Source organism: Macrotis lagotis, chromosome 2 (genome assembly GCF_037893015.1).
Source record: "Macrotis lagotis isolate mMagLag1 chromosome 2, bilby.v1.9.chrom.fasta, whole genome shotgun sequence".
NCBI classification, from domain to species: Eukaryota; Metazoa; Chordata; class Mammalia; order Peramelemorphia; family Peramelidae; genus Macrotis; species Macrotis lagotis.
The window spans coordinates 234,379,634-234,395,217 of NC_133659.1; the positions used below are offsets into that span (position 1 = coordinate 234,379,634).

Below are 15,584 nucleotides of genomic sequence, written 5' to 3' on the forward strand. Positions count from 1 at the left end.
CTCTCTTTTCTGCCTTAGAACTGTTACCAGGATCCCTGTTCTTCTGTGATCACAAGTTCTACTGTGCCATTACTTCTTCCTATCCTGAGATTGTGTCTCACTGAAATGAGAGTGTGGGCAATATAATCAAGTCCTGCATCTAGTATCAGTAAAGAAATCCTGTAATCTCCTTCTGACCAGTTGTCTGAACTTCTTACCATATGTAGACTGAGAGCTTTGGAAGCAGCCACTGACGTTGATTCAGCTCTCAAGATCTATTGTCAAATTGCTGGGGTACAGCCTATACTGGCACAGTTTGCATTCCACTCTCATCCCCATACAATAGTGCTTTCCAGTCAACCTTCTTGGACTCGAAAATTGTTTCTCCTGTCCTTTGGGGGATTCTGCTGCTCCAGAATTTATTTTGAAGAATTATTTAAAGTTCTTTGAATGGGAATATGGGAGAGCTCAGGTGACTCCCTGCCTTTCTCTGCCATCTTTCTTTTAATGTTATTTTCTTTTTGCTTCTCCTACCACATACACATCTCACACACAGTGTCCTCCTCTGGGGCACTGTCCCATATGCTGTTTTTTAGTTCTGTAACCCAGCATATACTTTTTCAAGCTTTGTGGTGCGGGATTGTCTGTCCTGGCACTGGCTCTGCTGCTAAGTTGTTGGCTCAGCTCTTTCTCTACTACAGCTAATCTGGCACTAACAGTTCAGAGCTTTGCAATTCTGGTGCTACAGAGTTGTAGCGCCCCCCCCCCCCCCCCCCCCGCCACACACACACACACACAGGATTTTGCTCCTGAGGGGGCTGTAGTCACCTAGTTGTCTATCATGACCAAGGCAAATTCCTGCATCTTAGAGTCAAACCACACTGAAAAGAGGAAGACAAGAGTGGTGGGGTTAGGTTTTGTTTTATCACATCCCTAGCTTTGCTAGTACAACCTTACTGCCAACAGTGTGGGAGGTGGGAGAGGAGATCTAAGTGAACTCAGGCTTAATGGGTGTTAGATCTGGGGTTTGAGGGAATATTTTGAAATATGGGTGTCCTAAACCACAGACAGTTGAATTTGATTTATTTCTGTGTATAATTTCTATTTTGGAGATGTTTAAGAGATTATTGTTATTATATTATTATTGTTATTATTATTATTATTATTATTATTTAATCTCTTATCATGTTTCTCATCTGACCCAAAAGGAGTCTCACTTTGGATTTTGGGTTCCCAATGCTTAGGACAGTAACTAGAATTTTATAGGCTCTTTAAAAATGCTTATTGGGGGTGGCTAGGTGGCGCAGTGGATAGAGTACTGGCCCTGAAATCAGGGGTACCTGAGTTCAAATCCAGCCCCAGACACTTAATATTGACCTAGCTGTGTGGCCTAGGACAAGCCACTTAACCCCATTGCCTTAGAAGACCCACAAACAAATAAATAAATAAATATCCTTTCTCTGAATTGTTGTGTCCTCTGGGTGAATAAAGAAAAAGTAAACACAGTAGTAAATCTATCATTTTGAGTGGATATAGACTCACCAAAAATCTTGAATGTGGGTTAAGATATTCAAACTATTATATCTATAATCCCATCTCTTTTTTTTTTTTTGCAAGGCAATGGGGTTAAGTGGCTGGGCCAAGGCCACACAGCTAGGTCATTATTAAGATTTGCACTCAGGTCCTCCGGACTCCAGGGCCGGTGCTCTATCCACTGCGCCCCCGGCCGCCCCCCATTCAAACATTTTTGACGAGCATCACTTTACGTCTGATCTGAATCATTCACATCTCTCTCCATGATCTCCTTGCTTCTAAACACTCGACAAACCGTTGTTGTGTCATATGTATTCCAGGCTAAGAGCTATGAAGGGTTAACACAGAAATAGTTATGTGCTTTAACGAGCAAGATATGCTTCAGAGCTTAGACAAGGGAGTAGCTGCATGTGTGAGCTAGGAGGTACATTCCCAGGCCCAGATAGATAGCATATTCTGAGATAATTACCTTCTGCACTTTGTTTATCAAGTCACTGTTTGGTTCTCAAAACAATCTTCTCTCTGTTTAGCAAAACACTGTTTGGTTCTCAAAACAATCACCTAAGACATACACAAGGTATGCATGTGAAAAAAATGCTTGCTAAAATGCTTATGTAATTGGTTACATAAATGTAGAGTATAAAAGTATGTATCCTGTGATCAATAAACGAACCAGCTTATGCATCATATTGATGTCAGCCTGGCTTCCCTCCTCCAGACTTGGCATATGGTGACCCCGTGTGAGGAAGTGAGTCGAATGGGGAGAAGACATCCCTGGTTGAGTTGGTAGGGAAGTGCTGGCACCCCCTCACTCAGCGCTAGAAGAAAAGTGGACTTGGCCAAGGCTGACCGGTGAGTCAGGTATTTTGGGATGGGAATGGCTGCATCAGCCACGGAGCTCACTGAGCTCAATACCTTAGAGGATTTATCGAAAAAATATGACCTGCCTGTTAAGAGATCAGAAGTTTCCTGGATATTACACTGGGGAAGAGATAAGGGCATAATTACTAAGACTGAAGAACTCTTCTCCTTGGAAAAATGGGATAAGCTGGGAAAAAGCTTATGGGAAGCAGTCCAAACTAAGAACAAGGAAGCCCAGAGACTGGCAGAACCGTATGGCACACTGTGCAAAATTGTCTATGATGACTTTGAAAGTTTGTGGGCTTGCCCCGCTGTGACTGATGCTGAAAGAACCGCTATTGGAGGAAGTTCGGATGTGCCTCCTCTAGCAGAAAAAGTGTTCATTAATCCCCGCTGCCACCTGGCCGGGAAGAGGGCGGGCGGGCGGGCCGCCCCAGAGCCTTCCCACTGCAGCCTTTGTCTCTCGCAGGCTTTTCAGATCAGGGGCCCCGGGCCGCCAGCACTCTGCCTGCACTCTGTGGCCTGGGTGGGGGCTGACCGAGGGGAGGAAAGCCGATCCTGTTCCCCCCTCCACTCCCTTAGTCCAGCCACTGCCGTGCTTCCGCTCTCTCCCCCTGCTGCATCCTGCTCATCTCAGCCAAGGCTTTGGCGAAAACCTTCAACCTGACCCTGACACAGACTAGAATGATTGTTGCCTCCTGCCCTGACTGCAGTACAACTCTCCTGCTTAATGAGGACTTGACTCGGCAGCCGCCGTGAATCATCCCTGGGCTGGCAGAGGAAGGAGGAGGATTTAACCCCCTCCTACCCCGCTTCATGTCCGCGTCTCATTCGCCTCGGTCTGCCTGGCAGGACCGCCGCTGACAGGGCTCATCAGGATGCTAAGAAATATTTAGCCTTGTTTTTAAAAGAAAAGGGGGAGGTTGGGGGATCACCGCAATACCATAGTGAGCAAAGTGATTTATGTTTTGAACTGGCTTAACCCTAAGCACTCCATCTCAGATAACAAGCCTCTTTACTTTCACTTTTCAAAGAACGCAGCACACTTTGCCGATATTGACATTTCTATCTCTGTTTTTGATCCTAAGACTGCCCAATGGGACAATTCCTATCAGTTACTAACCTGGGGAGGAGGGTATGCTTGTGTTGTTTCAGGTTCATCGAAACCACAGTGGGTTCCCGCGAAGTGGGTGAAACCTCACCTGAAAAATGATACTTCTGCTGGCGCTTGCATCCTGCCCCGCCATGGCTCTTGTGACTCATCTGATTCCTAAGTATCTAGAGCATCAAGAAAATATGTGGCTTGCACTGGCTAATGCTACAGGACAGCAACAAATGTGTATCTCCCTGAAATCAGCTGGTGATCCCTTCAAGACATGCTTCATAGGGATCCCCCTGGACCCAGAGGACATCAAACAGAGACTAAAAGGGCACTATGGACAGTTAAAGGAAATATGTAGGAGCATTCCCCTGGCTTCCAACTGTAATAAAAATGTTAAATTTCTATCAGTATCAGAAACAGTAGCCCCATCCTTTTTCACACCAGGGGTAATGGCATCTATTAATTATAATACCATGAAAAAACTTGCATGTTGGGCAAAAGCTCAGGCTGATATTACATCCATGGCTTTAATGGATATAATTACAGAAGTACAGAGCATTCGCAAGGCTACACTACAAAATAGAGCTGCAGTAGATTTCTTGCTTTTATTACATAATCATGGTTGTGAGGAATTTGAAGGCATGTGTTGCTTTAATATTTCAGATAATAGTGCTTCAGTCTATGCTAAAATCAAAAAGTTACAAGAAAATCTTGATAAAATAACTGTACATGAAGATTTCTTTAAGGATTGGTTAAAATCTTTAGGATTACCTGCTTGGCTTTTGGCAATTGTTAAAGCTATAATTGTAATTTGCTTTATATTTGTTATATTCTTGTTGTTTGGACCATGCATCCTTTTATGTTGTCAGAGATCTCTAACGAACATGCTCTCCCAGGCCTTTAAACGAAAAGGGGGAGATGTTGTGTCATATGTATTCCAGGCTAAGAGCTATGAAGGGTTAACACAGAAATAGTTATGTGCTTTAACGAGCAAGATGTGCTTCAGAGCTTAGACAAGGGAGTAGCTGCATGTGTGAGCTAGGAGGTATATTCCCAGGCCCAGATAGATAGCATATTCTGAGATAATTACCTTCTGCACTTTGTTTATCAAGTCACTGTTTGGTTCTCAAAACAATCTTCTCTCTATTTAGCAAAACACTGTTTGGTTCTCAAAACAATCACCTAAGACATACACAAGGTATGCATGTGAAAAAAATGCTTGCTAAAATGCTTATGTAATTGGTTACGTAAATGTAGAGTATAAAAGTATGTACCCTGTGATCAATAAACGAACCAGCTTATGCATCATATTGATGTCGGCCTGGCTTCCCTCCTCCGGACTCGGCAAACCGTCAAACGCAGAAAGCTTGCCTGTGTCCCCGTCTGGGCTTCGGGGGCCCGTGGGGGTGAGTCGTTGGCCTTGCAGCGGCCCTGCGGGCACCGCCCTGCGGGCACCTCTCGATGCTCGGCGCTGCCCTCTCCAGGCGGCGGGGGCCTGCACGGTATTGCCCTCTCCGGGGCAGCTGTCACGGGTTAAAGCCGAGGTCAAGGAGGGAAAAGCTCCGGGGCTGGGGCGCCGCGCGGCCCGGAAGTGCCCGTGGTTCCCCGGCCTCGGCCGCGCGCGGAGCCCGCTCCGGGAGTTCCGCGCGTCTCCGGGCCCGGCGACCGAGCGCTCCAAGCCGGCGGCTCTGCTTCCCTCCGTTCCGGCCGCGCGGGGCTCCTCGGGGAGCGGGGCGTGAGGCGGCGGCTACAGGCGGGGGATCCCGGGGCTGAGGCGACCCGCGGCGCGGGGAGGGGAGGGAGCGCTGTCGTCACTCGGAAGCGCCTCCCCAGCCTCCCCCGCGCCCGCTTCCGGCCCCCCCGCGCCTTCCCCCGGGTGGCGACGCCGGACTTGGCGGATGGAAACCCGGCCGGAAGGGATCCGTCTTCCCGCGCCGAGGAAGGAAGCTCGGGGGCTCTGGGGGACCTGCGGGTCGAAGCAGGTGCGGCCTGTGTAGCAGGAGCGGCGGCCCGGGGCCCGGAACACTAAAGTGACCCGTTAGCGGCCCCGTTGGCGCCTGGCCGCCTGCTGAGGCCCCGCGGTGCCTCCTTCCTTTCTTCATTCATTTTCCGGGGGCACTTCACCATGGAAACTGCTTCAACCAGACACAACGCCCGGATCTGACCTCGTAAAACGAGGCGGCTTGTGCCTAGTCGTCTGGTAGCGGGGCAGGTGGCCCGATCTACCGGTCATAATTGAGTGTAGGTTTTTGGGATTCTGCCCCAAAGCAGAATCCAGAATCCAGGCCCCCTCCCGGATCGAGGCTGGGGACAGCCCCCTCTGAGGCCCTCCTGACTCCTCCCAGGCCCAAGCGTGTGAAGCGGGGCTGCTCGGGCTCTCTGGTCCATCATTCATGCATATACTGACCTGCACTAACCTTATCGCAGACTCCATCATCCCTTAAAAACAGCTCTTCTTAGATTTGCACCAGACACCACAGGCACAAATAAGACACTGCAGCAGCCTCTGTTTGTGCTCCCCTAATCCTCTTGGTTAGGACCCAGCTTCACTTTGCCTTGTTCTTATGAACCTGAAAATAACATTCATTCAATGTTATTTTTTCTTATTCCCTTTTACCTTTCTCAACTCTAAGGCAACTTTCTGTGATTTCCTTACTGCTGACTGACCCTTCATTAACATGAATATAAAGTAATTTTTAGCAAACTTTTTTTCATGAATCTATAATGGTTTCTTATCCTTCAGGAATTCCTTGGAAAAGCAAAATCCCCAGCTGGAGTGATTCCCCCAAATGAACTATTCCAACTCAGAATGGCTACAGGATCCAGGGATGCTGCAGTCTTGGACAGTCAGGCTTCTAAGGAAAACTTAGAGCTTCTGGCAGTGAAAATGGAAGAAGAGGAGGAAAAAAGTTATGTACAGAAATTTAGTCTGCAGAGAGGCAGCCCCTTCAGCTGGGAGATGTCCAGGCATCGCTTCAGGAATTTTTGCTACCAAGATACTCCTGGGCCCCGGGAGGCTCTGAGTCAGCTCAGGTTGCTTTGCTGCCAATGGCTGAGGCCAGAAAGTTGTACAAAAGAACAGATCCTGGAAATGCTGGTGTTGGAACAATTCCTGAGTATCCTACCTGAGGAGCTCCAGTCCTGGGTTCTGAACCATCATCCAGAGACTGGAGAGGAGGCAGTGAGCTTATTGGAAGATTTGGAAAAAGAATTTGATGAATCAGGACATCAGGTAAAAAAAGAAAAAATGATTTGTTAAAAAGAAAGTTATTCTACTAGTATATACTAATATAGTTATATCAGCCCTCTGGAAGAGTAAGGCAGGTTAAAGGGGTAATCACAAAGCCTGAAAAGGTGGGATATTAGTTTAGTTATTGAGAAAAACTCAAGTTATATTTATGTTAAAGTTATAATGAATTGTGTCCCCGAGGCTGTCTCCTTCTGTCTCATTTTGTACAAGTGCTATTTTTTCTGAGGTGTTATTTCTAGGTCTCACAGTGATTCTCTCAGAAGCAAAAATGTACCTAATTGCTTGCCTCCAGGTCCCAGCCAGTATACAGGGAAAGGAAGGGCTCTGGAACAAGATGACTCCTCAGAGCTCAGCCCAGGAATCCCAGTGGAGTATTCAGCTCCAGCCTGTGGAGACCAAACTTAGGTGTGAATCTCAGGAACTCCACTCCCTCCAAGAGAGAGGTGAGTGTTAGGGTCCTCTGAGGTCTCCCAAAAACCAAAAAAAAAAAAGTACCCTTTTGATCAAGAGATAGTCTTAAGAATAACAGAGACAACTATTACAAATAAGTTCTTTAAACTCATTGTCAATTACTTTGAGTGTCTTTCCAAGATTTACTATATACACTGAGAATATTTTTAAAAATTATTCTTTTATAAGTCTTAATTACAAAGTAGTACAAGAATTATGATGTGGATTATATCAGTCAGAATTTTGTTTTCATCTTAAATGTGCAGTTTAACTCATGAAGTTATACTAATCTCTTATAGGCAGAGTAGAAATCAGTGGATGTCTTTTCCATGTGGCCTCTAATAAAAACACTCCCTCTTCCCATAGATGAAAAGACTCCCTGGAAAATAAACATTTTAGAATGTCTCCTTCCCTAAGGCATTTATGGTGTGAACTGATTATTGCATGTTGTTATCATCATCATCATCATTATTATTATCTTCTGTTTTTGCATGTCTGTGGTGATTAAGGAGCAGCTACCTGGAATTGTCTTGCTTTTTCCTATTTTTTTCCTATTTCCTTCCCCAGATTCCATGCCATGCCATTGTTAAGGTCACTTCTAGAAAGCACTTGTGGGTACCACATTCTAGGTGAATAATATAAAGTAAATAAAATGTATATGTATATATTTGTTTTAGAACTTAAGAATTCCAGGAGTAGAAATCAGGCTTTTGGGGTTATAGTCTCATTTTTGAACTTGCCATGTGGATGTAGATATTCAATATATAAATTAAGGATTCCTATTTCCACAATGAGGGGAGGCAGACCTGCTCCCAATCAAGACTCTTCTTTTTTCATAGCTCTCCAAGTTCCTGCCTACTTCCCAAAAGAAAACTGTAAAGACCTGGAAACAACACTTGTGCTTCCAAATCCAAGGCTTCAGGTGAGCCCTAGATGTCCTTACAGAGACCCCATGGCTGCTACCTAATTATGATCTTGTCTTCTCCCTTTATTCTAGAACTTATTCCATAAACTCTCTTCAAGAAAACTTAGTCCAAATTCTTTGAACCTGATGGACCTGATGAAACAGATTTGTTGGATTTATTCATATTTAGACTATAGATGCCCAAATTTCTTTTTTTAAGAAAGATTTTATTTATCTTGAATTTTACAATTTTTCCCCCTTATCTTGCTTCCCACCCCCCACAGAAAGCAGTCTATTAGTCTTCACATTGTTTCCATGCTATACATTGATCTAAGTTGAATATGATGAGAGAGAAATCATATCCTTAAGGAAGAAATATAAAGTATAAGAGCAAAATTGCATAATAAGATAACGGTTTTTTGTTTGTTTGTTTTTTTAATTAAAGGTAATAGTCTTTGGTCTTTGTTCAAACTCCACAATTCTTTCTCTAGATACAGATGGTATTCTCCATCGCAGATAATGGAAAATTGTGCCTTATTGTTTTACTGGTGGAATGAGCAAGTCCATTAAGGTTGACCATTACCCCACATGTTGCTGTTAGGGTGTACAATGTTTTTCTGGTTCTGCATATCTTGCTCAGCATCATGCAAATCCTTCAAGGCTTCCCTGAATTCCCATCCCTTCTGGTTTCTAATAGAATAATAGTGTTCCATCACACACACACACACACACACACACACACACACACACACACACACATAATAGTGTTCCATCACTCACACACACACGCAAGTGTGTGTGTGTGTGTGTGTGTGTGTGTGTGTGTGTGTGTGTGTATCACAGTTTGTTAAGTTAAGCCATTCCCCAATTGAAGGTCATTCACTTAATTTCCAATTCTTTGCCACCATAAACAGGGCTGCTATGAATATTTTTTACAAGTGATGTGTTTATCCTTTTTTATAATCTCTTTAGGGTATAGACCCAGTAGTAGTAGTAGTAGTAGTAGTAGTAGTAGTAGTAGTAGTAGTAGTAGTAGTAGTAGTAGTATTGCTGGACCAAAGGGTGTGGACATTTTTGTTGCCCTTTAGGATGCCAAACTAGTCCTACCTATTTAAATACCTTTCTTTTTTCTTTTTAGTATATATATATATATATATATATATATATATATATATATATATATATTATATATATTTGGAGCTACTAGATTGTGTGTCAGAGTGCCAGATCTGAAGTCAAGAAGACTCATCTTCCTGAGTTCAAATCTGATCTCAGACACTTACTATCTGTATGACATCTGGGTAACTATTTTATTTCAGTTTCCTTATCTGTAAAATTATCTGAAGAAGGCAGACAACTCCAATATCTTTGCCAAGAAAACTCCAAATGGAACATGAAGGGTCAGACATGATCAAAAATTACCAAAACAACAACAAAACTAATCTTAAAAATATTCAATTGACCAAATATATTTTATATATCCTTTAAATTCTGAGTTACACAAGAGATTATTTCCATTCTATATATATCTCCACCCATACTTGATCTTTTCCATCTTTTCTGAACTGTTTTAATTCTATTGCATTTTCAATGTTAAATTCTTTACTTAGGTGTGTACCCATTTTTATCTAGTTGTTTTCTTTGTCCTACTTGAAATCCCCACAGTTCTCACCACAATACTTTGTTTTCTAAATCTTCTGCAATATATTATCTCATTGTATAGATAGAAATATTTGTTCTAGAGATATTTACTGTTTGTTATGAAATCATTTCTTACTCATTCTCTTCTTTCTAAAGACTATTGATTTTGTCTTTTTGATAAAGATGATGATCCTTCTCTTTTGTAAAATACTTACAGCTTTATTTCTGAGCTCATTATTCTTCATAGCATTCTCAGTAGATCACAGCAATGGAACATAGAAATTGAGTGGGGATTTCCTTTTGTTTCAGGGATTGTTGAAGATGGAAGATAAAGCCTTATCTCTAACCCCTGATGAATGGGGGCAACTGGAACCATCTGAAATGAACCTCTATAGAGGTGACAGTCAGGAGAATTATAGGGACATGGTTTCCTTGGGTAAGAACTTATGGAGAATTAGTCTTAATTTATATTTTGTTTCTTAACTTGTATCACGGTTAGAAGGTGGGGGTGTCTTTTATAAGATAAATTATGACTCATTTGTAGGGACTGCCACAGAAGTAGAGATTTGAGATGATGCATTCAAAGCATAGAATTTCAGACCTAGAAAAACCTTTAAAGATAATTTAATCTAAGTGCATGAAAGTTCAGTACCTTGGTCATGATCAGATACCTAGGTAACAGCACAGCTAAAATTAGAATCTAGTCCAGAATTCTATTTACCACCGTTTCACTTTTGAGGAAATTGACAGTTCCTGGCTTATGTCAGATGCTGGCCTTCACACAGTTAAAAATTCACCATTTTTTTATGTTGCCTGAATACCAATCTTTACTGTTTTTCTTTTTCAATGTGAGAAAAAAATGCCTGTTTACCTTTTTTAAAATTCATTCATAAACATTTATTAATCATCAGCTATTTGTCTGGCACTATGCATGGTGCTAGGGATACAAAGGCAGAAACAAACAAGTCTCTGCATTCAAGTTTATACTCTATTGAGGGGAAATAATAGATACATATATTATATATGTATGTATATATATGTGTGTGTGTGTATATATACATAAAGCAAATATATAGCAAGGCTTATTATAATTTTCAGAGTGGAGGACTCTAGAAATTAAGGAGTGATTAACATAAGTTTCACTGGAGCTAGACCTTGAATGAAGCTAGGGATAATATGAAGTGATGATGGCAATAAGACTGCAACCCAAGGATAGGAAGCAGCTTGTCTTAAGGCACCAAGACAAAAGGTGCAATATCTTTTATGGGGAGCCATAAATTATTGAGCTGAAACAGAAAATGAATGAAATAGAATAATAAAGGTTGAACAAGATTGTGAAAGACAGAGTTAATATTTTATCAGACAGGCAAATTGAGCTTCTTAAGCAGAAGATGTGACTTGGTCAGACCTATTATTTAGAGATATTAATTTTGCAACTGTATGGAGACTGGATTGGAAGAGAAAGAGATTGGAGGCAAGGAGAACAGTTGTCTATAAAGTTATTTCATTGGTCTAGGACAATGGTGTCAAACTCAAATAAAAATGAAGACCTCTAAACCATTCATCAGGTTCCCTGTGGCCTACATATTGATTTAGAAAATCACAGGTTAATGTAATCTAGATTCTATTGTATTTTTACTTATTTTGTTAAATATTTACTGTTTTTTTAATCTGGTAGACTGCAATGGGGAGTGTTACAAGGCTGTGTGGTTAGCATCTCTGGGTTAGACTATGGATGATGAGCACCTGAACTAGGGTGTTTGCTATATAAATGGAGAGAAGGAAAGAAGAGCAAAGAATATTATAAAGTTAGGATTTACAAGACAGCAATTTTGTTGGCTAGTTGAACATGAGGGATGAAGAAAGCTGAATTGTTAAAAATTACTCTGAAGTTTTGAACTTGAGTGTCTGGAAGGATAGTGATGCCTTTAGCAGGAAAGGAGAAGTTAGGAAGGAGTAAAATGTGAGGGAAAGATGATTTCTGTCAAGTTTAGTATGTTTACAGAACATTTGATTAGAGATTTTCAATAGGCATTTGATACTGGGGAGCTATAGTGCTAGATACTGGCTAGTGCTAGCCCTGCTGGATGCACAGATCTTGGTAGTTGATGGTAATTGAAGTCATGAAAGCTAATGAGAGGTGAGGGCATAGGTCATAGCACTACCTATATAAAGGGGTAGGATATGGATGGATCAAAGGAGACCATTGTCTTTCCCCAATCCTTATTAACTCTCTATATTTATTCTTTGCATATGCCCTGGGATCTCCATTCCCTTTTACTTTGCATAGTGTGCTTTGTTTTTGTAGTTAACCAGACTTGGTCATACTTAAACTTCTTATCTAGTATTCTACTTAGTCTCTCAGTTACATCAACAGCCTCAAGATGGAATGATACAGAAAGATACAAGCTGTATATTCTAAGTAAAGAGTAAAGATATATATTCTTCACTCTCCCACAGATTTTTTTCTTCTTCTTATTTATTACTATATATTACTTTTTTTTTTTAGATTTTTCAAGGCAATGGGGTTAAGTGGCTTGTCCAAGGCCACACAGCTAGGTAATTATTAAGTGTCTTAAGTCAAATTTGAACCCAGGTACTCCAAGGCCGGTGCTCTATCCACTGTGCCACGTAGCTGCCCCACTATATATTACCTTAATGTTGTTATTTTATTTTTATAATTATTACAGTAGCTCACACATTTATTTGTGTGTGTGTATAGATAAAACATGTATAATATAGCAAGGCTTATAATAATTTTCAGGGTGGAGGACTCTAGAAATTAAGGGATGATTAAACATAGGTTTCACTGGAGCTCAACCTTGAATGAAGCTAGGGATACTATGAAGTGATGACAGCATTAAGATTGCAACCCAAAGATAGGAAGCAGCTTGTCTTAAGGTACCAAGACAAAAGGTGCAATACCTTTTATGGGGAGCCATAAATTATTGAGCTGAAACAGAAAATGAATGAATAATATAGGCAGGCAAATTGAGCTCATGCATTATTTCACATCCTAGGATCACAGTTCACATTTACAAAACACCTTCCATAAAAGACTCTGTGAGGGGGTCGTATAAGTATTAGGTAGTATAAATATTATTTTCTTCATTGTATGAATGAAGAAACTTGAAGCTTTAGGAAGGGGAACACAAATCAAGTGGCAAAGATATTATGCAAACCAGTTTAAGATTAAGATTCTTACTACTATAGGACATTGCCTCTGGCATACCATATTGACATCCGATGATATATTTATTGTTTCAGATGGTGAACTAAGGATGGATATCAGAGAATCAGTGCAAAAACAAGAACTTCTTCAGGAATTGCACTCATCTTGCCAACTTAGCAGAGAAGTTCCCAGGGTTCTAGAGGGTAGAGACTCTGGTGAGCAAGAAAGCAGATTAGAAAAAAAACAGAGAAACACTACTGGAAGAAGACAATATAAATGTGATGAATGTGGGAAGTGTTTTGCTCAAAGTTCAGGTTTAAGTAAGCACAGAAGAATCCACACTGGTGAAAAACCTTATGAATGTGATGCATGTGGGAAAGCCTTCATTGGGAGTTCAGCCCTTGTTATACACCAGAGAATCCACACTGGAGAAAAACCTTATGAGTGTGAAGAATGTGGGAAAGCCTTCAGTCACAGCTCAGATCTTATTAAACATCAGAGAATCCACACAGGGGAGAAACCTTATGAATGTGATGATTGTGGGAAAACTTTCAGTCAGAGCTGCAGCCTTCTTGAACATCACAGAATCCATACAGGAGAGAAACCTTATTTATGTAGTAAATGTGGAAAAGCTTTTAGGCGGAGTTCACATCTTCTCAGACATCAGAGAATTCACATTGGTAATAGATTTTTTCATGATCCTGAGCATAGGGAGGCCTGTGAAGGTAAGGAAGAGGTAGAAACACAGTGGGGAAATCTTGAAGGACAAGAACTATATAAATGTGTGGCATGTGAGAAAAAGTTTACTGGGATCACAGGTTTTGTTGAACATCAGAGGATCCATACAGGGGAAAAACTTTAGAGTAATGAGTGTGGAAGAGCTTTAATCAGAATTGCTACTTTATTAAATATTAAACTGCAATAGGCAAAAGCCTCTATCATTGTAACTGGGTTTAGTAAATAATAGAAGTATTTTGAAATGCCACCTCAGAGAATCTGTAATTATAGAACCAGAATTCAAATTAGAGGCCATATACTTGAACAAGAATTCTTTTCTATGAAATACCTGGCCAATGACTAGCCAAATTTTGTTTAAAGACTTCAGATGAGAACCAACTACCTCCTGAGTCCACTTTTGGAAAGCTCTAATTATCACAAAAATTTTTTCTTTCACTAAGTTTAAAACTCACCTCTTTGTAACTTCTCATGGCTATACTTGGGAACCAAATAGAATAAGTCTGATCCCTTTTCCATGAAAAAACTTCAAATACTTGGCTATATTTTTTTCTTCTCAAGGCTAAATCCTTCATATGACCCTCATGTGAAATAATATTTACCATATTAGTTGCCCTCCTCTTGACATTCTAGCTTATCAATGACTTTTCTTAGGTTTTTATGGTTTTGTTTTTTTTTTGCAAGGCAAACAGGGTTAAGTGGCTTGCCCAATGCCACACAGCTAGGTAATTATTAAGTGTCTGAGACCAGATTTGAACCCAGGTACTCCTGACTCCAGGGCCAGTGCTTTATCCACTACGCCACCTAGCTGCCCCTTTATCAATGACTTCTCTAAAATATAATGCCTATGACTGAACTTAATAGGTGATCTAACCAATGCAGAGTACAGTAGGCTCATCTGCTCCCTGGACTCCATGCCTTTCTAGATGTAACCTAAGATTATGTTAGCTTTTTATTTCATTGTCTCATTGATCTTGAAACCCACATATCCCCCATATCTTTTTTATACAAAATACCTATACCTTCCCTTTCATAAACTTGTGAAAGTGATTTTTGAACCCTATTCCAACTGTACTTCATCTCATTAGAGTTGTCCAACTATGGAATATGTCAAGATTTGTTGGGATCCTTACTCTTTCATCAATGTATTAAACAATCCCCTCCCATCTTTGTTTTATCAATTAATCTAATAGGCATTTATTAGATCTAGAAGAGACATTAGAGGCCATTTAGAGATCCTCTCTTTTTATAAATGAAAAAACTGAGACTCAGATGTTAATGTTCTCCTGGTCACACATGGTAGAACTGCAGTCTTCTGACTACAAAACCATCACACTTTCTATTGCACATTCCATCTTCAAGTCATTGATAAAAATATTAAACATCAAAGGACCCAAGTATAGATTAAGACTTCTTACAATGGATACTTAACTTGGGGTCTTTGAACTTAAACAAAAATTGATAATTATATCAGCATAATTTGTTTCCTTTCTAATCCTATATATTTATGCATTCAAAAATTATTTTGAGGATTCCATAGGCTTTACCAGATTTCCAAAGGGGTCTATGATACAAAAAAAAAAAATTAAAAACTCCTGATATAGCTTTCATCTCTCTTGTTCAAAAGAATATCATGAGAGTCAAAGGTTTTGCTCTTCTACAGTACTTTCCTGATCTAGACTAGTGACCCTTTATCCCCTCTCCCAAAAAGGAAATAAGTTTAGCTTTTCAAAGTTCAGTTTTTAAAAGTAAATTTTTGGTATCTTCTTTTTTTAATTGTATACTTTCTTACTGTATCCCTTCAATCATTCCCTCTCAGAAATAAATGCCTTATAATAAAGAATTTTTAAAAAGAAGAAAAGTTTAGCCAATCCAACTGACATTAAAAAAGTCTTATATTAAATGTAATAGCCATATGGGTCTCTACTCCTGTGTCTTCTCATAACTCTTTGGGAAC

General features: G+C 40.6%; 2 protein-coding genes across 2 annotated transcripts in view; one reads left to right on the forward strand and one right to left on the reverse strand.

Annotated features, from left to right (window-relative positions):
* LOC141514373 (uncharacterized) overlaps positions 1 to 5,225 on the reverse strand; it is a 75,534-nt gene extending 70,309 nt beyond the window's left edge. The window contains exon 1 of the mRNA XM_074225169.1: positions 4,750 to 5,225. The gene's annotated coding sequence lies outside the window, so the exon portion shown is untranslated. The remainder of the gene's footprint in view (positions 1 to 4,749) is intronic.
* The window catches only part of LOC141514394 (uncharacterized), a 73,052-nt gene continuing 60,302 nt past the window's right edge, over positions 2,835 to 15,584 (forward strand). Inside the window, exons 1-6 of the mRNA XM_074225192.1 lie at positions 2,835 to 4,881; positions 6,219 to 6,707; positions 7,018 to 7,168; positions 8,015 to 8,097; positions 10,030 to 10,156; positions 12,988 to 13,446. Of these exons, the coding sequence (XP_074081293.1) occupies positions 4,744 to 4,881; positions 6,219 to 6,707; positions 7,018 to 7,168; positions 8,015 to 8,097; positions 10,030 to 10,156; positions 12,988 to 13,446 (1,447 nt within the window). The 5' untranslated portion in view covers positions 2,835 to 4,743. The remainder of the gene's footprint in view (positions 4,882 to 6,218; positions 6,708 to 7,017; positions 7,169 to 8,014; positions 8,098 to 10,029; positions 10,157 to 12,987; positions 13,447 to 15,584) is intronic.